The sequence below is a fragment of the Pelmatolapia mariae genome, linkage group LG20 (genome assembly GCF_036321145.2).
Source record: "Pelmatolapia mariae isolate MD_Pm_ZW linkage group LG20, Pm_UMD_F_2, whole genome shotgun sequence".
Lineage (NCBI taxonomy): Eukaryota > Metazoa > Chordata > Actinopteri > Cichliformes > Cichlidae > Pelmatolapia > Pelmatolapia mariae.
Genome location: NC_086244.1, coordinates 11,454,358 through 11,478,118, shown reverse-complemented (window position 1 = coordinate 11,478,118; position 23,761 = coordinate 11,454,358). Strand labels below are relative to the sequence as shown.

Genomic DNA, 23,761 nt, shown 5'->3' with positions numbered 1-23,761 from the left:
GTTACTTTTTTGAAGAAGTAACTATATAATTAATTGCCCAGCATTGGTCATTATATACTATATTTTGCAGACAGAGTTACAGGACTCTCTCCCAGACCACAGACTCATACTCATAATACAAGTCAGAGCTTTATAAAAAAAAAAAATTAAAAAAAAGAAAGTTGTGTTTTCGAAATTGGAGTTCAAGTTATTTTTACTTCCAATAGTGTTAACATACTACACAGGTCAATGACTAGATTTTTTTACATTTTCATTGTAAGTGGGCTAAAGCAGTTAATTAAAAGTAGTCTAACATAAATGTAAATGCTGTAATTTGATTATTTTAATAAACCATGTAACTTGGATGGATTCGATGCTGGTGTGACCACAGTGCACACGTCTGATGTCGCTCACAGTGGTCCAAGGGACGCTCAGGGAGTTTGTGTGTTCGCTCAGACACGTGAAAAATTAGAGGGAACATTGGCTGCAATAGACGTAGGCTGCCGGGGATTCCCATGATGCATTGAGTTTTTCCTTTCCAGTCACCTTTCTCACTCACTATGTGTTAATAGACCTCTCTGCATTGAATCATATCTGTTATTAATCTCTGTCTCTCTTCCACAGCATGTCTTTATCCTGTCTCACTTCTCCCACCCCAACCAATCACAGCAGATGGCCCCGCCCCTCCCTGAGCCTGGTTCTGCCGGAGGTTTCTTCCTGTTAAAAGGGAGTTTTTCCTTCCCACTGTCGCCAAAGTGCTTGCTCATAGGGGGTCATATGATTGTTGGGTTTTTCTCTGTATTTATTATTGTGCGATCTACTGTACAATATAAAGCGCCTTGAGGCGACTTCTGTTGTGATTTGGCGCTATATAAATAAAATTGAATTGAATTGAATCCAGACTGAGAGACCTCTTCCCTCTGACCCCTCCCCAAACCCTCAAACCCTCCTACCCACCTCGACATACAAACTCTGTGAGGCTTCACGTGTTCTGTTGATGTTTAGCCTCGAGGCAGGTGAGTGTTAACATGAATATGTTTCTTCTTATGACATAAAATAATTCCACGCTGTTCGTGTCTGTGGGTGAAACGTGAGGCCGCTCGGCTCCTCTGAGCGCTGGTTTCCTGTAAGTAGAGAGGAAGTGAGTTTAGCTGAGCCTCCGTTTAGTGTGAGAGAGCAGGAGGAGAGTGAGAGCTGTGCTGAGGCAGGGTGAGTGTTAACACCGCTCTGACATTACTGTGTCTCTGTGGCGGGAACAACAGGCTCCGTCAGTGGAGGCAAAAATAATCAGACTTTGGTTTTTCAAAGGAAACAACTTCATGTCGGAAGTTCCCGCACGCTCATTGGATAACGATGTGTCAGTCTCGAGCTATTAGCCAATGAGCGTGCGGATCCACAGAAAGACCCGCCTTTATCACGGGACTTTAAAAACTACAATGGCGACAGAAACTCGGTGAGTGGAGTTCAGGCTGACGTCACGCAACTGTGACGTTTGAGCCACTTCCTGTTCTCAGTCCCAGCGTCCTGATCACCGAGGTTTCTGTTGCTCTGATATCTGATATTGATTATATTGGTAAACAGGCTGTAGCATAAACATCAGGTCTGTTCTGAAAACTGTCTTTATTTTTTCAAAGTAAGGGAATATCTGTGGTGTGATACCGCGGGCTCATGGGCTAAGGACTTGGATTGACAAGCGCAGATGATTGTGTTGTTTCTTATAAAGGCTTGTGTGTGTGTGCCTTCCTGTGTGTGTCCTTGTGTCAGTGGAACTGAATCAGTGTGTTAGAGAAAGTGCTCCTCTGCTGTGCCGTCATCGTGTGGATGCTTCTTTTAAAGTTGGAACTCATGTTTTTATGATCTGCTTCATTTCATTGAACCTTTATTTCTAACCATGAAGTCCCTTTGAGGTCACAGCCTCCTGGTTCGGTTTAGGCTGTTCTTGTGCTTCAGGCTGAAATATGAGGAGTAAGGAGTGGGGCTGGTTAGCCCTCATGACCCTCACCATAACACATACGTCACAGGACAGTGTTTACCACAGAAACTCCATGAAATGATCAATGAGAACTTTAGAAACCCGTCAGTGTGATGCTTCCAGTACAACAGCACCTCTGAGTGTGTGTGTTTGCCTCTCAGACTAACTCCACCCTGACATCAAGAAGATGGAGGAAGAGGATGGAGCAGGATCTGCAGCATCCAGCTGTGTGTCTGTGAGGAGTGACCGGTCCAAAGGAGAACCTCGACAGTTCAGTAATGAACCTGCAGCAACAATGTAAGAGAGCTGCTGACTCATTTATTCAGTGTAAATAATGATTTTTGATGCAATGGGAGAAGAAAAATGACAAAAACAGTTTTAAAAATAAGGATTAAAATATTACAAACTATATTTCTGAGTTTCTGATGTAGTACAAAAATATATGAACATAACTGTATATAGGACAGATATTTTACGGTTCTTTTAGGCAGCACCCAAAAACAAAAAGACTATTTTTAAGCTGTCTGAGGTAGTGAGTCAACATGTCACACTGGGTCAAAGGTCAGGGAGTAAAAGTGTGTTTTAAAGGAGGTTTAAAAGCAGCGAGTGAAGGAGCCTGTCGAGGTAAATCGTTCCATAACTGATCAAATTCAGTTGGTGGACCTCTGTGTGAAATCAAGCATCTGGTTCACAGAGAGGATAACCCTCAAATGGGCTGTACAACATTATATAGTGAGACAAAAACAGAGATTATCGTAGCCATCGCTCTCTCGCATGGACCTGGCAGTCTTGCTGTCTGCTGCGAATCCTCCCCGTACCTCCGTGACCTCGTCTGGTATCTGCTCCCTCCTCTGTAAGAGACAGTAAAGGAAAACACGTCTCTGCCTAGTCTTGAAAATCTAATCTTATCATCCATTGTTCTTCTAGGGCCTCTTCTTCTTGTGGCCTCAGCTAACTGCTAATATTTAAATGGCTAACATTAACATGTGTGCCAGCCAGGTTGTTCAGTGTTGTGACAGTCAGCTGCTTCAGCTGCTGCTGGGATGGGCTGTGGCAAAGAGAACAGAGAAAATCAAAATCAGAGTTTTTCTCTGGATTAAAAGCAAGGAAACAACAATATATTCTACATGGTGAAACTGATGGTTTATGGTGTTTGGGTCAGTTTTTCTGTATTTATGCAGATAAAGTGTAAACTCAGATGAATTATACCATCAAATGTTAAAGGAAAATATCAGGATGAGTGTCTGTGAGCTGAGAAGGACGTGAAGCGAGCAGTTTATCCCAGAGCTGAAGCTGCTCTGTGTGCAGAGATGAGCTCAGATTCCTGCTGTGATTGATTAACAGTCACAGAAATGTAGACTTGTAGTTATTACTGCAGGATGGTCACAGCAGATACTGATAAACATGGATTATGAGGATGGATGATCAAGTTTCTCACTCTCTCCTTTAAATCTCAGTTTTCTTCTTCTTCACAGTTTATCTGTTAATTTATTCATGAATAACACTGAAAGAGTTTCTGTTATATTTCCCCTTGAACATCACCTTATTAGGGCGGCATTATGAAATAGCCCCCCTCCAAAGGATGAATAAATGAATGATGATAATAATAAAATGATTAAAAAGCAGAGCTCAGAGTGGTAGATGGTCAAACATGGATCCACGGGTGGTTCAACTGCATTTGGTGACGTGACTAAAGCAAATCTTTCAAATAATCCCACCATCAACGGGATGTTGTCTCCTTTACTACGGTTACTTTACTTGGTCACCGTGTGAATTTCTTTGAAATGAACCAAATTCTTTTATTTGTTGGTTGTTGCATATTTAAGCTCTACAGTCAGGAAAGGAGGAGATGAGGCCTCAACAATGTTGGGTTGTAGCTGTGGTTCAGGTTAGAGTGAGTGTCCATGGAATAAATGTAAGTCAGTGAACTGGAAACATGACTGTGTTCAAACTTTTCCTTTTTATAATGAGTCTAATCAAAGGTGCACAAAGTATCTCCACTTTGACTTTTCTGTGTCACCATCAGAGCTTCTGCACAGTGTGGAGAAAGATCCAGAAGCAGAGCTGGACTGCAGACAGCCAGTCAGAGCAGCTGTGTACAAAGTAAGACTGAACATCTGTCTGCTGATGGACTCATTTCTGAAAACTGGACTTCTTGTGTTGTTCAGACATTGAAGAGTTTTCTTTCTCTTTAGTCTCATTGTTTTTCTTTCTTTCAGCAGATGTTGGTCTGCAGGAGGTTTTAGATGAACATAAGATCAGTCTGAGGAGGAGATGTGAACGTGTGACTGAAGGAAGTGATGAAACAGGAAGTAGAACCCTCCTCAACACCATCTACACTGAGCTCTACATCACAGAGGGACAGAGTGAAGAGGTTCATACCCAACATGAGGTGAGGCAGCTGGAGACAGCTTCCAAGATGGACGCCCTCCATGACGCTCCAATCAGGTGCCAGGACATCTTTAAAGCCTTACCTGACCAACAGAGACCCATCAGAGTGGTTCTGACCAACGGCGTGGCTGGTGTTGGAAAAACCTTCTCAGTGCAGAAGTTCACTCTGGACTGGGCAGAGGGCTTGGAGAACCAACATGTCAGTGTGGTGGTTCTGCTTTCATTCAGGGAGCTGAACCTGATCAGAGATGAGCAGTACAGTCTTCTGGAGCTGCTCCATGTTTTCCATCCAACATTACAGAAGGTCACAGCAGAGAAGCTGGCTGTCTCTCAGCTTTTGTTCATCTTTGACGGCCTGGATGAAAGCAGACTTTCATTGGATTTCACCAACAGGAAGCTGCTGTCTGATGTCACACAGAAGTCATCAGTCAGCCAGCTGCTGACAAACCTCATCCAGGGGAATCTGCTTCCCTTGGCTCTCGTCTGGATAACTTCCCGACCCGCAGCAGCCAATCAGATCCCTCCTACATGTGTTGACAGGCTAACAGAAGTACGAGGCTTCACTGACGCCCAGAAGGAGGAGTACTTCAGGAGGAGATTCAGTGATGAAGAGCTGTCCAGCAGAATCATCTCCCGCATGAAGACATCCAGGAGCCTCCACATCATGTGTAGTATCCCAGTCTTCTGCTGGATCACTGCTACAGTTCTGGAGCACATGTTGACTACAGAGCAGAGAGGAGAGCTGCCCAAGACCCTGACTGACATGTACTCACACTTCCTGCTGGTTCAGACAAAGAGGAAGAAGAACAAGTACCATGAGGGACATGAGACGAGTCCACAGGAGCTGACGGAGGCTGACAGGGAAGTTCTTCTGAAGCTGGGGAGGCTGGCGTTTGAACATCTGGAGAAAGGAAACATCATGTTCTACCAAGAAGACCTGGAGCAGTGTGGTCTGGATGTGACAGAGGCCTCGGTGTACTCAGGAGTTTGTACAGAGATCTTCAAAAGAGAGTGTGTGATCTTCCAGGAACCAGTCTACTGCTTTGTTCATCTGAGCATTCAGGAGTTTCTGGCTGCAGTCTACATGTTCCACTGTCACACCAACAGGAAGACAAAGGTGCTGAAGAACTTCCTTAAACCAAAATCTTTAATTAAGATGATTTCCAGTCTTTTTGATAACAAAGATCTCCAATCACTTGATGTATTTCTGAGGAGAGCCATGGAGAAATCCCTCCAGAGTAAAAATGTCCACCTGGACCTGTTTGTTCGCTTCCTTCATGGCCTCTGTCTGGAGTCCAACCAGAGACTCTTAGTAGGTCTGCTGGGTCAGACAGAGACCAGTCCAGAAACCATCCAGAGAGTCATCAACAACCTGAAGAAGATGAACAGTGATAAAATCTCTCCTGACAGAAGCATCAACATCTTCCACTGTCTGATGGAGATGAACCACCTCTCATTATTTCAGGAGATCCAAGAGTTCCTGAAGTCAGAGAACAGATCAGAGAAGGAACTCTCTGAGATCCAGTGCTCAGCTCTGGCCTTCATGCTGCAGATGTCAGAGGAGGTTCTTGATGAGTTTAACCTGCTTAAGTACAAAACATCAGAGCGGGGACGACTGAGACTGATTCCAGCTGTGAGGAACTGCAGAAAGGCTCGGTGAGTCCAGATGTGATCATTAACATCATTGATCAGTGTAGGTTAGTAGTTTAACTTTGAAAATAAAATCAGATTGTAAGCACAAAGTGTTTGTGTCCGTACGCTGCAACCTTCCACACCATCCTTTATTGTACAGACTCAGCAGCAGCTCCATGGATCCCAAATCCAAGAGTGGAGAACAGATTTGAAGTGTGTCACATCCATGCAGTCACAGCTGTTTCCACCATGTTTCCACTGATATTAATCCTGTTCAATGACACGTTTCATATCAGTGAATATGTTCTTTAGGACGTCCACTGACATGTTTAAGTGTCCTGCTGGAAATCACTCAAATCTGCAGGTGGGGTAGAGACATAGGAGAGGTGGAGAATAAACTTAACCTGGGTGTCTGTTGTCTTGTGTAGTCTGGGAGATGATTGAATGTTGGGGTGGGTACAGTTTCCTCTGTGGTGGGGTAGGGTGGGCTGCCCTGGGTCCTGTGGGGCTTGGCGGTGCTGCTGCCGTAGGCCCCGGTCTGGATGGGCCTGGGCTCCCTTGCCTTGGTGGGTACCAGAGGACGGGGGTGCCTATTGGGGTCAGCAGGGGAGCTGGCCCTAGGGAGGGGCATCTTGCCCCTCCCTAGGGAGGGGCATCTCCGGAGGGGCCGTGCTAACACCTGCTGCTCTCTGGCAGCAGCACCATGCCCTCCCTTGTTTTAAATGCACTTTAGAACAACACGCAGCAACACTACACATGAGCGGGAGGAGGGAGGTATGGGGTCTTCACACACCCCCGTTCTCTACTAGCCATCGGGGCGCGGGGGGCTCGGAGGAGGTGTTGGCTGTCCGATTGGCCTCCCTGCTGCTGCGGAGCCTGGGGCGGTCCGCTTGCCTCCACCCCGTGGAAAAGGGTAACATCTCTTGGGTCTGGGTGCCGTTTCCCCCTCTGGGGGCGAGGGTACCTGGACCCGGGGTATAGAGTATGTTTGGGGAGTGTGATTGTGTGTACATGTCCATTTATGTCTATCCTTCTGTTGGGTGAGTGCTGAGTGCTTGTATATGTGTGCATGAGGGTGGGAATGCATGTTTGTGTCTGTGTGTGCCTGTTTGTCTGTGTCTATATGTCAGGTTGGGTCTTAGACTCCACCTCCCTGGGAACTCCCAGGCCCTCCAAGTGTGGAGGCCTATCTCCCCTCACCACACTCCCTGCTGGTCACTGATGCCCTCAGGGGTCGGTGCATTGGTGGTTCTTGGTGTCCGGGGCTGGGCGCTCAGGTATGCACCAGCTCACTCCCGGTGGCTACTTGGCGGGGCCTGGCACCTGTTGCTCGGTCAGGCCTCTTCCGGGGCAAAGGGGGCCCTCGGGGCCTGCAGCTCGGTTCACTCTGGCACAGCTGGCTGCCGGCAGAGCCGGCGGGCATGCCAGTGCAGCACCCTCTGGCTTCTGCTCTGTGGCTACTGGGTGACCCCTCGTCTGGGGATCTCCTCAGCCCTTCCCAGGAGGGTGGCACGGATGCCCCTCCGGTGGTACTCCTTGGGCTCTTTCACTCTGGGGCCTCTGGATGTCTGGAGCCTGGATCTCCTCCATGCCTGCTTCATGCCCTGGGGGACGGGGCTATGGCCCTCCACACCCTCTAGCAGACCGTTACATGGGGAAACCTTTTGAATACAAGCGCGTTGATCCACACAGGTGTGCACACGGGTGTTCACTGTTCGTAGACATAAACTACACCTTTCTTAGCTGCTACTTCAAAGCACAGTGTGCGCTGTCTGTGCTGCACAACAACATTCAGTATTTAGTATTTACTGCTGTTTACACTTAGCTAGATTAACGTGATGGTGTTGTGTTTAGTATGTTGCTTTGTTTTGGGTTTTTTTGCTTGTTTTCTATTCTTTTTCTCTCAACAGGTGATCCAGGAGATTTTTTTCTTTGTCTTTGTAAGTGCCCTTTCTCACTGTCCCTCTTCCCTTCTGTTTTTTTTTTCCTTCCTCTCTTTCTTTCTCCCTTTCCTATCCCCCAGTCATGTCTGTCCCGTCTGTAACAACTGAAAATAAAATAAATAATAACAACAAAGTTTGATCAAATGGACCAATACGGCAATGCCATGATGATCCATTTGGCAAAATAAATCCATTTGGTATCCTTGTTGGTCTTCAGACAACAATTCTGACGGCTAAAGAACCAAATGGGACAGACAAAAAAAAAAAAAGGAAATCACTCAAATCATCCATGAAATCCATGAAAAATCCTTTTAGTGTTTCTAACTTCACCCTCTGTCCTCTCTCTCTCTCCATCCTCCTCACTGCTTCTTTCACTGATAATCACACAAACATCGTATTCAGCTACAAAATAACACAATAATATCATCTGATGATCATTATTAGAAGAGCAGGATCCATATTTGATATCAGAGTAACACACTGCTTGGTTATGTGCAGTCATCATCAGTGACTGTGGGTCAAACAGAAGCTCTCTGATTGGTTGCTGACCTTGGTCACCTGTCCACTCTCACCTGTTTGTGTTTGCTCTCTCTTTGCTGTCTCCATCCTCTCTCTCCTTTCTCTCCCTCTCTGTCTTTGTACCGTCACTCAGGTCCAATGGAAACAGTGACATTTACAAACCAATCAAAGACAAACTGATCCATGTCAGGTTATAACAATATTCAAAGTGAATACAGGCTGCTGCTGGACACAGACAGGTAACATCATTTTGACTTGCTGTCACCTGGATCTGGACTCATAAACACTGAAGCCCTGAACAGGAATACAAATCATTTTCTGCCAACTAGCGACACACCAGCAGATAATGGCTCAGAAAGCTAAAATGAGCCAATCATTTCTGTGTTTAGTTCCCCTGAAATCAGATCTGATATCAGCAGCTCTGAGTTCATTCATCATTATTGTCCAGTGATGAGATTTCTGCTCCGTTTGGTAACAGTCAGCAGGTTTTTCCTGCGTGTGGACGTGAACAGTCGTACCTGACAGCAGCAGGTAGCAAACAGAGATCATCTTTCCAGCTGGAACTCTTCACTGAGCTGAACTCATTCAAAATGTTCTGGAGTCAAAACAGGAAACAGTCCAAATGTGTGTCTTCACTCTGACTCTGGATCAGATCTCAGTGACAGACTGTGGACATTATGGAAGCCTAAATGTGACACCATCTTCCTCCTTCATCTGCAGATTAAAGCCAAACAAAGATTCTCATTAAAAGTCTGCAGGTCTGAGAGAGACTCAATCGTTGTGTCATGTCAAACACAGTAAGAGGAGCTGAAGCACAAATGTGAAGAGCAGATTCATCAGATTATGACCTCACTCTGTTTTGTCTTCATATACATTCAGTCTGTGTTTATAATGCAGATTTTCTGCTTTTATAATAACACATTTTATATTTAGGATGATGAAGATCTGATGATAGCAGATAAAAACAGGCTGCAGAGACTTTGAGCCATACAGGGCACACAGTGTGTGTACAGAACAGCTGAAATCATTCTGGAGGCCTCACTGGAATATGGAAGCATCACAGTACAGCTTCACTAAAGTCTCTGATATGAGATGAGAAATGAAGCAGCCAGAGCTTTTTCATGAGTGGAAATCCACTGTGACTGTGAGCTGCTGCTACAGCCTCCAGATTAGCCAGCAGCTCATCCTGCTCAACATTTTCTCACCAACTTTAATGGAAGTGTGATGTTTTCAGCTGGAGTGATGGTCAGGGTGGCCTCCCTCTCCTCTTCTTCTCCTCTTCCTCTTTCATTTGTAAAGCCACTTCTGCTGCTTTCATTCATTTGAAGTCCTGTAGCTGAGTTTGGGAGAGACTAACAGCCTCGGCAGCAGAGGGGAGAAAGGCTGTAACACCACCACTTTACTCTGTTCTACCTGTCACATCATTTTATCAGGAAACACATATGTTTTTACTATGTTTGTCTTGAAGATGTAAGAAGATCACATGGTGCTTTTTATTATTGTGTTGGTTTGTTTCCTGTCTCTTGGATGGAGCCCAGCTGTGCGTGGCCCCTGGGCCTGTGGTCAGAGTGTGTGCTGGATAATCCGGCCCAGGATGAGGCCAAACTGACATGGGATGAAATGTCTGTCACATAATTGAGCTTAGTGTAGTTTCATTTCTGCACAATTTAAAAACAACCAAAACTGTCTTTTCTATGTTATACTGTAGACTTTCTTTGATACTGTGTCCAAAAGGAGCAGCTTTTACTTTGAAGGGGAGCCGTCTCTGTTTCCTCTTCAGGTTGGATGATGGAAGCAAATGAGTGTGTGATGTTCTTTCAGTGTTGCACTTTGTAGACGCTCCCTGAGCACTGGTCTCACAGCCAGCTGCACATAGAGACCAGTGTTGTTAGTCCAGGTCAGAAGATGACTTGTTGGAATGAAAATGAGCTTGTAGTTTGTCTGCTTTAATCATGTGACTGGAAAAAGGTGTTGGACTTCAAATATGTCCATTTCTTTCACACTTCACCTTTAAAAGTGAAGCCTTGTGGTTCCTGGAAGGAAAAACACGACTTTTTCAAGTCTTTGTCCTGTTTTTATGATAAATGTACGACTTTAATGTGAAACATTCAGAGTTTTTTCTCTTGTTGTGTTTGTTTGAAGCAGCTTCCTGTTGGCTTCAGCTGTTTGGAGTTTCCATTTTCTAAACCTCTACATTCTGAACCTTCTTCAGCTCTGAACAGATGATGAAACACTGAATGATTCCAAGCTCACACTTTGTCTAATAAACTTACATCTTTCATTCTTTATACAGATTGAGCGACTGTGATTTGTCAAAGTTCAGCTGTGATTATCTGGCAGCAGCACTGAAGTCCAACCCCTCCCATCTGAGAGAGCTGGACCTGAGCTCCAACAACAAGCTGCAGGATTCAGGAGTGAAGCATCTGTGTGGTTTCCTGGAGAGTCCAGGATGTAAACTTGAAGCTCTGAGGTCAGTCACATGTTTTAGTTGTGCTGAGATGAATATGATGTGAAAGTTGTGCTGACACTAAACTGCAGACATCAGGCTGATATTATACTGATCCACACTGAGGATCTTCATGGTAAAGTCTGTTTTCTTCTTCTCTGGTTTAGTCCATTGACTGCAGCAGAACAATGTTCACATTTCAAACAGTGAGACTCAACGTATGGCCTGCGGCCCACACGCGGCCTGCCCACCTTATTCAGAGAGAGGGGACCCTGATTAACTGTGTAGTGTTCTTCCTCACAGTTCTAAGTATCAGACACAACAATGAATAATCCACAGCTGACTGTCTTTAGCAGGTCAAAGGTCACGGCACACAGCAGACAGTGGGAAATATTCTAATTCTGATCATTTATCAGCACATGTTCTGCATCCCCACCATGGACTTCATTCCTTTCCAAGCCAGCCTTGAGTGTCCTTTATTCAGCTCATCCTCTGCTTTACTTTTACACCTGATTTTAGCTGCTTTATCTCTCTTTCACCAAGTTTCTGTGCCTCAATCTTTTTCTTCTCTCCCTCATAACAAGACAGCTTCTTCTGCCTGAGAACATGTTGGAGTGATTTACAAATAGACTATGTGCACGTTAGCATATGCTACTTCCGGTGCGGAAACTCCTGTGGGGAGCTTTGTTTCCGGTGTCCTATTCGCGCCTTGTTTCCGGTCCAAAGCAAGTTAAGCAAATGAATGAGTCAAGCAGCGATTTACATTTCTATAGATGATTTGGGCATTTACCTAATATATCTGTAAATGATGTTCATCGACTTGTCGATATTTTTCCTCCGCGCCTCAGAGCAAAAGAGAAAAGGGATTCAAATGTTACATTTCTCAGCTGTCCCTCGTTTATCGCGGGTGTTATGTTCTAAAAATAACCAGCGATAGGTGAAATCAAGTAGCCAATTTTATTTTTGACGGTGTAAAACGTTTCGTGGACATCGTGGACATCCAGTACTGCACTTCAGAGTCACGCTGCTAGCATCGATGCAGCGATTCTGTACTGTACAGGAGAGACGGCACGGAGGAGATCGTCTGCAGCGATCAGGACGCAGGACACAATGTGACGTAAAAAAAGCATGCAAACTTGCACTAAAAAATCTGCCAAACAGCAGGTGAAAGGTGAACCGCGTTATAGCGAGGGACCTCTGTAATTTTGAAGGTAAGTCACAACATACCCTTCGTAAATACTAATGTATAGAAACCCTTACCAGTGTTGCGAAATCAGTTTTACCCCGGTTCTTTTTTATTCCTCGGGCATCCAGAGACGGCACCGGACTCAGTAGTCATTTCACAAAACCTTTATTCATCTTTTTTCATCTTCATTTAAGCATGCATCTTCTAGAAGGGAAGACGTGCAAGGCCGGTGTCCCTCTGCAAAATCTTCACTCCTTTGTCTGTGAAACGCAGTTTTGTAGAAGCGACCCATCATAAAACCCCCATGGTGTGCTGCAAACTCTGTGTCTGTGTGTATGCACGAGCACATGAGTGCCTGTGTGTGCGCATACCTGTATGTCTATGTGAGTGCACGTGAGTGACTGTATCCGCGTACCTGTGTGTATGTGTGTGCACGTGAGTGAGTGTGCATGTAGGTGTGGGTGTGTCGTAACAGTCAAAGCACTGTTTGTGTGTGTCTCTGTATACGTGACTTCCTGGGGGTCATAAAAGTAATCTCCTCACCCAAGCTAAACCAAATTCCTCTACACAACATAGAAAACAGAGTTAACATATTACAAACACTGAGACCCCCACTCTGCATCCACTGGGCCATTGGCCTCTTGTTGTCTTACATTTACAGATAAGGTGGAGAGTCTCCTGCAAACCTACTTCAAAGTTAGAACAATTATGAGTTTTTATTAAAGGTACAAGCATCAGCATCAGCAACCCCCAACTGTAGCTTCCTGTCTCCTTTCATGAGAGCAGACCCCCAGTGTCCATAAATTCCTTTCCCTCTAAACAATTACACACTCTCAGGCCTACAGCTAAGCCAAACTAAAACACAGACCAATCCTTCCTTATTCCTGTGAGCTAAACAAATTTAACACATCCTATTATAATGATTGCTTTCTTGTACTCACACCAGCAATCGTTCATTTTTGTGTGGCTTTTTTTCACGGTTTGTTAACATGCTGTGTAGGTGTGTACTTGACTAGCTGATATCAACATAATGGGGAAACATCTGGTTTGACTATTGTTCACCTGTAGTTTGAATGCTGAACATGTGCCTGTTTAAATCATAAGACCAGTCACTATACAGAGATGTGCTTCTGAATGTGGACGATGTGTCTTCTGCTGCAGTAATGCAGTTCTGCTTGTGTTGAGTGATGTAAACAACTGATCGATCTTTAAACGTCAAAATTGATCATTCGATTTTTTTATGACACAACAGTGGTGAGTGTTCCCACCTTCTGCTCTTTGTAACTTAACGCCATCTTTCCGTTTTCGAGTTTTGGACATGATTTTGGAGCATATCTTCGCAGTACCGATTGACCGCAAAGTAAAGCTACCGGAAATGTACAACCCCACATCCGGTCTCAAACCAGGAAGTTAGCATTTTCTCGTGCACAGGGTCTATCCAGGGCTGCTTATTGGGGAAAATACTTCCTGTTTTCAAAGTAATCCCCATTTTTCCCAGAAAGAAATGTAAGTAGAAATCGATGATCTAAGTGAGAACATGAGCCTTTAAAAAGTCCCAGTGGGAGCAGTCAAAGCAGTCCCTCTGTCCCAGTATAGAGTCTTTGGTCCAGACTGGAATAACTGTGTGCCCAGTTTGAGCTCTCTTCAGTCCTGTGACCTGACAGACCCAGAGGGGCCATCACATCACATGTAGAAGCTCCCCTAATGGAGCCACAACACATGTCCAATACTTAGTCTGTCTTGTTGGACCAACTGGAAGAAATGATTCAAGGACTTAGTCACAGAACAGAGATTCAAATCTCCAAAATCCAACTGGCTGCATCAGGACATATAGTCTGAAACTCTGCACAGTTTCCTGTTTGAAGCTGCTTCCTGTTGGCTTCAGCTGTTTGGAGTTTCCATTTTCTAAACTTCTACATTCTGAACCTTCTTCAGCTCTGAACAGATGATGAAACACTGAATGATTTCAAGCACTTTGTCTAATAAACTTACATCTTTCATTCTTTATACAGATTGTGGGACTGTGGTTTGTCAGAGATCAGCTGTGATTATCTGGCAGCAGCACTGAACTCCAACCCCTCCCATCTGAGACAGCTGGACCTGAGCTACAAAAACTTCCTGCAGGATTCAGGAGTGATGCATCTGTGTGGTTTCCTGGGGAATCCAGGATGTGGACTTGAAACTCTGGGGTCAGTCAGCATGTTTTAGTTGTGCTGAGATGAATATGATGTGAAAGTTGTGCTGACACTAAACTGCAGACATCAGGCTGATATTATACTGATCCACACTGAGGATCTTCATGGTAAAGTCTGTTTTCTTCTTCTCTGGTTTAGTCCATTGACTGCAGCAGAACAATGTTCACATTTCAAACCTTCAAAGAAGAAGAAAAATCCTCCACTGGATAATTCACTGAAACTCTCCAACTCTTCATTCCACCTTAAAGTCTGTCTGACACTGAAATCCAAAGCAAAATGTGTGTTTGCTTTACAGACAGCAGTCCAACACAAACATACACACATCATCCAAAACACAGTCCAACATCCAAATCTCCTCCACTGCCAGCATGAATGATGGGAAAGAGAAGGAGGAAGACTCTGACATTCAGGGTTAGAATGAGTTTCATGAAGCAGACTGTGAAGATCAAAGCTGCATTAGAAGCTTACATGAATGAATGAGTGGACAGAAGTGGACAGAGATCATCTGAAGCACTTCCAAGGCTTTAAATCAGCACATTTCTCTTTATTCTTCATCAACTCTGTTAGTTTCTCTCAGTTTTCTGTGGAATGAAGCTAACAGCAGGCTAATAAGATGCTGACCAATAGGTTTCTATTAAAGGTTGTAATTTGTATCTGGAAAAAGTGCTTTGGCTCAGCAGGGATCAGCTTACAGGTAGAATACAGCTGCTGGATGGGATTAGCATGTCATAGCTATCTACCAAACTGCTAACTGGGGGATTTCAGGCCATCTATGGATCATTTTTGCTAACTGTTTATTCAGCTTACGCTCACAGGGCTGCAGCCTGTGCCCTAGCTGTCATAGGGCAAGAGGCATGGTCCACCTGCACAGGTGAGCAGTCCATCACAGGGCCAACAGAGAGAGACAGAGAAGCACTCTCTCACATCCACACCTACAGCCAATTTAGAAGCACCAATGAACCTAAGCAGCATTTCATTGGACTGTGGGAGAACATCCAACCTCCACAGAAAGGCCAACAAGCTTCAACCTACAACCTTCTTGCTTTAAGGCACTAGTGCCAACCACTTTTCCCCATTTCAGCCCAAATCCTGCATCTTCCTGTTTCTGACTCCAGGCCAGCTCCACTAACACTTTCTCATCAGACACTGCCACCTAGTGGAGGAAGTCTTAGTTCCATTTGAAGCTTCAGATTACAGTTAGTTCCTTTACAAAGAGGTGGAGGTGGTGGGGCCACAGCACCATCATCGCTGAGTGCCATAGGACACTTAACCTTTGTTTCCATATGCTGGGAACTTCCTGTTGTTCCAAGGAGGACTGGAAAATGTGTGAAAATCTCCCAGTCACTTCCTCACAGCACACTTCAATCATTTCCCTCCCACAGCATCAGGACCAGGGCTGTTTCTCTCTTTGGTCCCACTAAGAGATTTCCACACAAACACCTCATCAGTGGGACTCTCAGAGCTACCAGCCCTTTGCTACAATCACAAAGCTCTTCATTGAAATCAATGATATCAAAGCTGGAATCCAATGAGTCCAAGTCTTCTGCTGATTCAGCATCACATTCATCTTTGCTCCTTGTTCTGCATCCCCACCATGGACTTCATTCCTTTCCAAGCCAGCCTTGAGTGTCCTTTATTCAGCTCATCCTCTGCTTTACTTTTACACCTGATTTTAGCTGCTTTATCTCTCTTTCAACAAGTTTCTGTGCCTCAATCTTTTTCTTCTCTCCCTCATAACAAGACAGCTTCTTCTGCCTGAGAACATGTTGGAGTGATTTACTAATCCAGGGCTGCTTATTGGGGAAAATACTTCCTGTTTCCAAAGTAATCCCCATTTGTCCCAGAAAGAAATGTAAGTAGAAATCGATGATCTAAGTGAGAACATGAGCCTTTAAAAAGTCCCAGTGGGTGCAGTCAAAGCAGTCCCTCTGTCCCAGTATAGAGTCTTTGGTCCAGACTGGAACAACTGTGTGCCCAGTTTGAGCTCTCTTCAGTCCTGTGACCTGACAGACCCAGAGGGGCCATCACATCACATGTAGAAGCTCCCCTAATGGAGCCACAACACATGTCCAATACTTAGTCTGTCTTGTTGGACCAACTGGAAGAAATGATTCAAGGACTTAGTCACAGAACAGAGATTCAAATCTCCAAAATCCAACTGGCTGCATCAGGACATATAGTCTGAAACTCTGCACAGTTTCCTGTTTGAAGCTGCTTCCTGTTGGCTTCAGCTGTTTGGAGTTTCCATTTTCTAAACGTCTACATTCTGAACCTTCTTCAGCTCTGAACAGATGATGAAACACTGAATGATTTCAAGCTCACACTTTGTCTAATAAACTTACATCTTTTATTCTTTATACAGATTGAGGTACTGTGGTTTGTCAGAGATCAGCTGTGATTATCTGGCAGTAACGCTGAACTCCATCCCCTCCCATCTGAGAGAGCTGGACCTGAGCTACAACAACCTGCAGGATTCAGGAGTGATGTGTCTGTGTGGTATCCTGGAGATTCCAGGATGTGGACTTGAAACTCTGAGGTCAGTCAGCATGTTTTAGTTGTGCTGAGATGAATATGATGTGAAAGTTGTGCTGACACTAAACTGCAGACATCAGGCTGATATTATACTGATCCACACTGAGGATCTTCATGGTAAAGTCTGTTTTCTTCTTCTCTGGTTTAGTCCATTGACTGCAGCAGAACAATGTTCACATTTCAAACAGTGAGACTCAACGTATGGCCCGCGGCCCACACGCGGCCTGCCCACCTTTCCTGATTCAGAGAGAGGGGACCCTGATTAACTGTGTAGTGTTCTTCCTCACAGTTCTAAGTATCAGACACAACAATGAATAATCCACAGCTGACTGTCTTTAGCAGGTCAAAGGTCACGGCACACAGCAGACAGTGGGAAATATTCTAATTCTGATCATTTATCAGCACATATCCATATGTATAGAAACAAACACTGTGAGACTTGATCAGAGGTGTGATCATCACAGCAGAGGCCTTTGTGTCAAAGTCACTGAGGATCAAACAGAAACACATGAAGCAGATTTTCCTCTTCTGGCTTTTTATAGCAGATAACCTTCAAAATATTCTGCAGTCGATCAAAAACTGAAGCAAACCATGAATCAACATGTGAACATGAGCTGATGCTGCTGAAGTGAAGCAAAGTTACAGAGGTTTGATTACAGACACAGCTGAGAGTTTGTAATCTGTCATCATTTTAAAAGGTTTCAATTTCTTCAGTATTGAACAGCAGAAATGAGGCTTTGTTTTCGGAGGCCGACAGCAGTGAACACAACAGCAGACTGGTGCGTAATAAGCAGTGAATAATGCAGAAAACAGATTTTTGAAGGTAAACTGTTCTTGAAGTACACTGAGAGAGAGAGAGCTGTGCAGGAAGTAAAGGTCAAAGTCAGAGAGAATTCATGACCATGTTCATCAAACGTAAAGCGTAGTTTGGATCTTCTTTTGCTGCTGGTTCACTCAGTTTTGGTTGGAGACAGATGAAACCTGCAGCTTCAGGATCTGTGAGCTGTCCACTTTCAGCCCCGACGGCGTGTCCGTGTACGTGCCGTCGAGTGAACGATCCACGCTCTGTGTTTCCATCTTTGTGTGTTTAGCTGCTCTCATTTACTGTTTTATCTGTTTGCTTGTTGTTGAAATACTTTTGGGAGCTTTAACCTGAGATTCTGGCAAATACATTTATATTAAAAATCCATTCAGGATTGAATGAATCAACATCGCTTTATTCAAATTAAAACCATTTAAATAGGAAAATCCATGTTTTTTACAGCCGCCTCTAATGCTGGGTAATGTCAGCTGGTCCATGTGCAGCTGGCTGTGAGGCTCAGGGAGCGTCTACAAAGTGCAACACTGAAAGAACATCATCCATAAATATTGAGTAATAACTGGACTCTCATACAGTGAGACTCAAATGCCTTTAAACATCAGCTTATCCTGCTGATCCAAGTCCAACACTGAGTTTGTAAAAACATGTTTGTCAATCATTTTGTTTGGTTTCTGAGGAAAATGATTCAATAACTTGCTGCTAATACACAACATTTCATCATATTTCCTCATAAGCCTCTTTTGTCTGACCATTTGATCCCATTTGAATTTGCAATAAAGGATCCACAGAGTTTGGTGACAATAATGACAGTAGATGTTTGTGTGAAAGTGCTGGAAGCAAATGAGTGTGTGATGTTCTTTCAGTGTTGCACTTTGTAGACGCTCCCTGAGCACTGGTCTCACAGCCAGCTGCACATAGAGACCAGTGTTGTTAGTCCAGGTCAGAAGATGACTTGTTGGAATGAAAATGAGCTTGTAGTTTGTCTGCTTTAATCATGTGACTGGAAAAAGGTGTTGGACTTCAAATATGTCCGTTTCTTTCACACTTCACCTTTAAAAGTGAAGCCATGTGGTTCCTGGAAGGAAAAACACGACTTTTTCAAGTCTTTGTCCTGTTTTTATGATAAATGTACGACTTTAATGTGAAACATTCAGAGTTTTTTCTCTTGTTGTGTTTGTTTGAAGCTGCTTCCTGTTGGCTTCAGCTGTTTGGAGTTTCCATTTTCTAAACTTCTACATTCTGAACCTTCTTCAGCTCTGAACAGATGATGAAACACTGAATGATTTCAAGCACTTTGTCTAATAAACTTACATCTTTCATTCTTTATACAGATTGGGGGGCTGTGGTTTGTCAGAGATCAGCTGTGATTATCTGGCAGCAGCACTGAACTCCAACCCCTCCCATCTGAGAGAGCTGGACCTGTGGGGAAACAACCTGAAGGATCCAGATGTGAAGCAGCTGTCTGATCTTCAGCAGAGTCCAGACTACAGACTGGAGACTCTGGAGTAAGTAGAGTGATGGAGTGAGTGGGTGGTGCTGTCAGCAGTATTGTACTAAACACAGTCAGTATGAAACAAAGATCCAGTGTTTCCTGTAAAGCTGCAGCTTCTCAGTGAAGCTGTGAGAGGAGAATGGTGACAGGCTTCAGGATTGGACACAAACACTTCCTGTTTCTCACCTTTATGGTCACCATAGTAACGGCTGACACGCTCTGATCAAACACTGTCAACAGCCAATTAGCTCTCTGAACAAAGCAGCACGCAGACCAATGACTGCATTCATTTCCAAGTTTAAAGCAGTGAAGAACACAGTCTGTAGGTGAGGAAGAATTTAGTGAGAGCAGATGTTTGGATGGAATTCCTCCAGTTAACAGCTGGAAGCGTCCATCTGGATTGTTGGGCTTGTTGTTGGGGTTCCTACAGAGCTCAGAGTGGACACACCAAGGTTCTTCTAATGAATGAAAGTCCAAACTCAAACTAGGAGGGAAAAACATTTTCATCAACTTCAATAAAAATCCAAAGATTAGAAAAAGTGAAGCAACAATGAGTCCTAGTACAGTCCCAGCACTGAAGTCCCTGCTGCTCTTTATACTGGATGTGCTGCATCACTGACTGACAGCTGATGAAGAGTCTCTGGAAACACTCGTTTATCTCCTCTGCTCTTCCTTCTTCTCTCTGCAGGTGGAGGTGATGATGGTAAACAGGACGGTGTGTGTGCTGAGAGAGGAGGAGCTGTGTCCTGATGATCCAGAGAGGTTGAAGCAGCAGCAGCTTGTGTGTAGAGACGCTCTGACTCGGCCATGTTACTGGGAGGTGGAGAGGAGAGCTTCATCCAGCAGTGACTGACAGAGGAATGAAGTGCAGATGACTGTCAGTGCTGCAGAGTGAACTGCTCTGAGAACAGCTCCACTGTCAGACACAATGTAGAGTCCAGCATCATCCCTGTGTGTCCCTCTGGATCTGACAGAGGATCATCAGTGTATCTGGACTGCTCTGCTGCTGCTCTGTCCTTCTACAGTCTCTGCACAGTCTCTGTCTGACTCTGGCTTCAGACCCTCCTGGATCAAACTCACCTGGAAAGACTTTCAAACATCACTCAATAGATTTGAATACAGAATAGATTTGATATATACTGTAGATGTACTGTAGAGTTGCAGTTTGTCACTTGTAAATACAGTCTGTGAGCAGCTATGAGCTGAAAGATCTTTCTAGAAACACCAAATGTTTTCACTCTTCTGTTGCTTTTTCATATATTTCCACAACATTAATATTGATCCCACCTGTCTCACCTGTTTCATGCTTTTATACATAATAACAGGACACGTGTGATCTGAGCGCTGCTGTGGTTGCTGTGCTGCACGTCTTCATTTAGATAACAGAGACATCTAGTGGTTCAGAGGGAGAACTGCAGGAGGTGGAGCTGTGTTTTAGCATGGAAAACTTTTTATCTTTTAGGCGCAGATACAAATATGACAAGTATCAGTGTGAGATACAAAAGGTCACATCAGTCAGCAGAGGGAACAGTGATCACACAGCAATGTAAGAATAGAAACATAACAGTGAATCTGGACATGTGTACAGATGGAAGCAAACAAACAGGATGTAACACTACATTAAAGCCACAAATGGGAAGAAAACAAAGCCAAAGGAAAATATATTTGATCTCAGGAATCCAAATCAGATGCTTTAGAGCAGGGGTCGGCAACCCTGGGCACGCGTGTCACAGCTGGCAAGCGAAGGGTTAACTGATGGCACGACCATAGCTGGACTGGCCATCGAGCATACTGATGGTGATTTTTAGTTTTTATAGGCTGATGATGTTTTTTGTAACGGTATAAACAGTGGAAGGTGGTGGATTGGCCGGATGCTGGTCGATGTGTAAAAATAAGTCAGTTGTTTGTTGGTGGCTATGGCGGAGCTTCCACAGAGGCAGCAGGTGGATGAGGGAAAGTGGAGGCAGGAGGGAAAAGGGTCTGGCTGCAGCCACTGGGGAGCGCCATATTGGGACCTCCACAGTAGCCGGAAACATGTGACCTCCACAGTAGGCAGAGATACGTTCCTGCATGGATCATCGACTTTTTTTTTTTTTTAAAGAACTTTATTTAACAAACAATGAGTATACAACATACGAACAGATGAAGTATACAAAAGAACAGAACATGAACACACAAAACCAGGGGTAAAAAGAAAAAAGTAATAATTATATGAATACTCACAAAAATTCACAGATATATATTGTTTTGAGAGCCTTTTTGTTGGTGGAGCTGATATCGATTGTATGTACAATTCCACATCCTTAAAAAAATGACAGAAATATGGTGTTTTATTAGTAAACTTACATTTATGGATAAAACATTTAGCTAAAAGTATTAACAAATGTATTATAAAACCATTTATCATTCTTCTTGGGGAACTTAAAGAAACAGAGTAAAACATTTTCCCATCGTAAAGAAAACTCTCTTAAAATCTTGACAATAACAAAACTGCTAAATTCCTTCCAGAATCTCTGTGTAGAAGCACAGAACCAAAAAAGATGAGTCACAGTTTCTGGATGATCCCCACAGAAAGTGCAATTAGTATTTATGTCTCTGAAATTTTACCATGTAGTGACTGGCTGGATAACATTTATGTAGAATTTTAAATGATGCTTCCTTCACCTTATTTACAATCAAATATTTATGGGGGATCATCCAGACTGTCTTCCACTTGATATCTGGAACATATCGGTTACAGTAAGATATTATATAAGGGAGAGAGACGATATCTTCTTGGAATAAACTACGTATTCTCTTATTGCTGTTACCAAGTTCCTGTGAAAAGCAGATTTTTCCTACTGCTGACTCAGCTGGATCAGGGAGAGTGACTGAGGTAGATATCAAGCTGTCAGTGTTTTTATATAACATTAAAGTCCCTGAGGGTATGGCACCAAGCACCACTGAGAATTCCTGAACACTGATTGGAAAATTATATAGTGCAAAAAAGTCGTTGTAAGTAAGTAGTTGTCCCTCTTTATTAACCAGCTGAGCCACCAATAGGATCCCATTTTGGACCCAAGTTTCCAGGAAAAGTGATTTATTTTTAAATAAAATATCTCTGTTGTTCCAGATGAGGTATTTGTGTGGTGAGACGTTGTGTTTATAAATGAGGGTCCACACTAAGAGGACTTGCTTATGGAAGGATGAAGGTTTTACAGGGAGTTTCTCAACATTGTAATTACAATTTAAAATAAAATTAAAGCCATGCATGGATCATCGACTGTGGAAACCTTGCAAGTGGATCGTAAAGGTTGGGACAGAGTCTTTCGTGTCTAAATTTGACGTTAATAATTATATAATTGTAGGAATCATCTAGTTTGCTTACACTGATTACGTTGGCACTTTGTTAGCGCTACAGCAGGTCCGACCCTCGAGGTATCTAAACTTTAGTAAGAATGTGCACTTTTGACACCTCTGGTTAGCATTTAGTGGTCAGTTTCAAACGTATTTGATTTTTGCTTGTTATGAACAAATTCACTTCACTACTTTTCACGATCTGTAACATCAATGCACATTGTTCCATTTACTGCATATTGCACTTTATTCATGTCTCTCATTCCACCTGCAAAAACATTATAAAGGTCGTCACAGAGTTTTATATATGTATAAATACTAATATTCTCTATTCCATTGTTTTATTGCCCAGATCTTAGTTAGCCTTTGTTCAATTGTCTTTTATATGTCAATAGATACGTATGTCACAAATAAAAGTTTCTTGTAAATTATGTTTTTGTAAAGACTTTTCTCCCAAATCTCTTACATACTAACTGTAACGTGTTATTTCTGCTAAAACCTGAACTTAAATGTGTATATGGTGTTTATCTGTTTTTCTCTCTGTTTTAGATGCAAATATCAATTTGGAATTCTGCCTCCAAGCCAGAATCGCAGGAATGCACCACGTGTTGGCTGTTTCACTGCCCTCTGTGCCCAGTGTTGGGCAAGTTACTTTGAAATAGTAATTCAATTATAGTTACTAGTTACTTCTTCAAAAAGTAACTGAGTTAGTAACTCAGTTACAATATTCTAAAAGTAATTAATTACTTGGAAAAGTAACTATTGCGTTACTTTAAAAAAAAACAAAGAACGTTTAACCCTCTGGCGTCCAGAGTATAATTGGCCATTTTTTTACTACTCTTGATTTTCCCTCCACATTTTACCTTTAAAAACTATTTACTTTGCCTTGTTTGGTATCATTCTTTTTAGCGCAACCTCACGTGCCTGAATTTACAGTTATGTTCTCATTTTGTCATACTGTATAACCAGAATTGATCTAAAATCAAACAAAAAACATAAAATCAGAGTAGAAAAAGTTATATTTTTAACTGTAACAACCATAAACATGTTTAATGAATCATATTTCATAACTTCAAATGCAAATATTAATTGTCAGTTTTAAAATCCTATGCACAAGTTTTGCAAACAACAAAGTTATTTGCATCCATTTACCTTTTACCCTTTTTTAAAATAACCATTTCAAACTATTTACAGAACAATCAGCTGTTCTTCAATAAGATGCCACACAAATTATTTGTGCCACTCCAAAAAAATAATTTCTGTCCACTACAAAGGAAACATCACAGCCTGATACCTGCAGGTCTGACAGCAGCAGGTG

At 43.2% G+C, this 23,761-nt stretch overlaps 1 protein-coding gene and 1 pseudogene across 4 annotated transcripts; both read left to right on the top strand.

Annotated features, from left to right (window-relative positions):
- LOC134619409 (uncharacterized) overlaps positions 1 to 23,761 on the top strand; it is a 111,034-nt pseudogene that overhangs the window by 12,114 nt on the left and 75,159 nt on the right.
- LOC134619399 (protein NLRC3-like) lies at positions 899 to 22,823 on the top strand. 4 transcript variants are annotated; one of them, XM_063465237.1, is made up of 9 exons: positions 899 to 995; positions 2,113 to 2,248; positions 3,978 to 4,054; positions 4,174 to 5,998; positions 10,730 to 10,906; positions 14,081 to 14,257; positions 16,626 to 16,799; positions 18,947 to 19,120; positions 19,796 to 22,823. In XM_063465237.1, the coding sequence occupies exons 2-9, from the start codon at positions 2,139 to 2,141 to the stop codon at positions 19,803 to 19,805; spliced, it is 2,724 nt and encodes a 907-aa protein (XP_063321307.1). In that variant the 5' UTR covers positions 899 to 995; positions 2,113 to 2,138; the 3' UTR covers positions 19,806 to 22,823. The 4 variants fall into 4 exon arrangements, with proteins under 4 accessions (XP_063321307.1, XP_063321304.1, XP_063321308.1 ...); XM_063465234.1 differs by having other exon boundaries at positions 4,171 to 5,998; positions 19,796 to 22,822; XM_063465235.1 differs by lacking the exon at positions 899 to 995 and adding an exon at positions 1,516 to 1,579 and having other exon boundaries at positions 4,171 to 5,998; positions 19,796 to 22,822.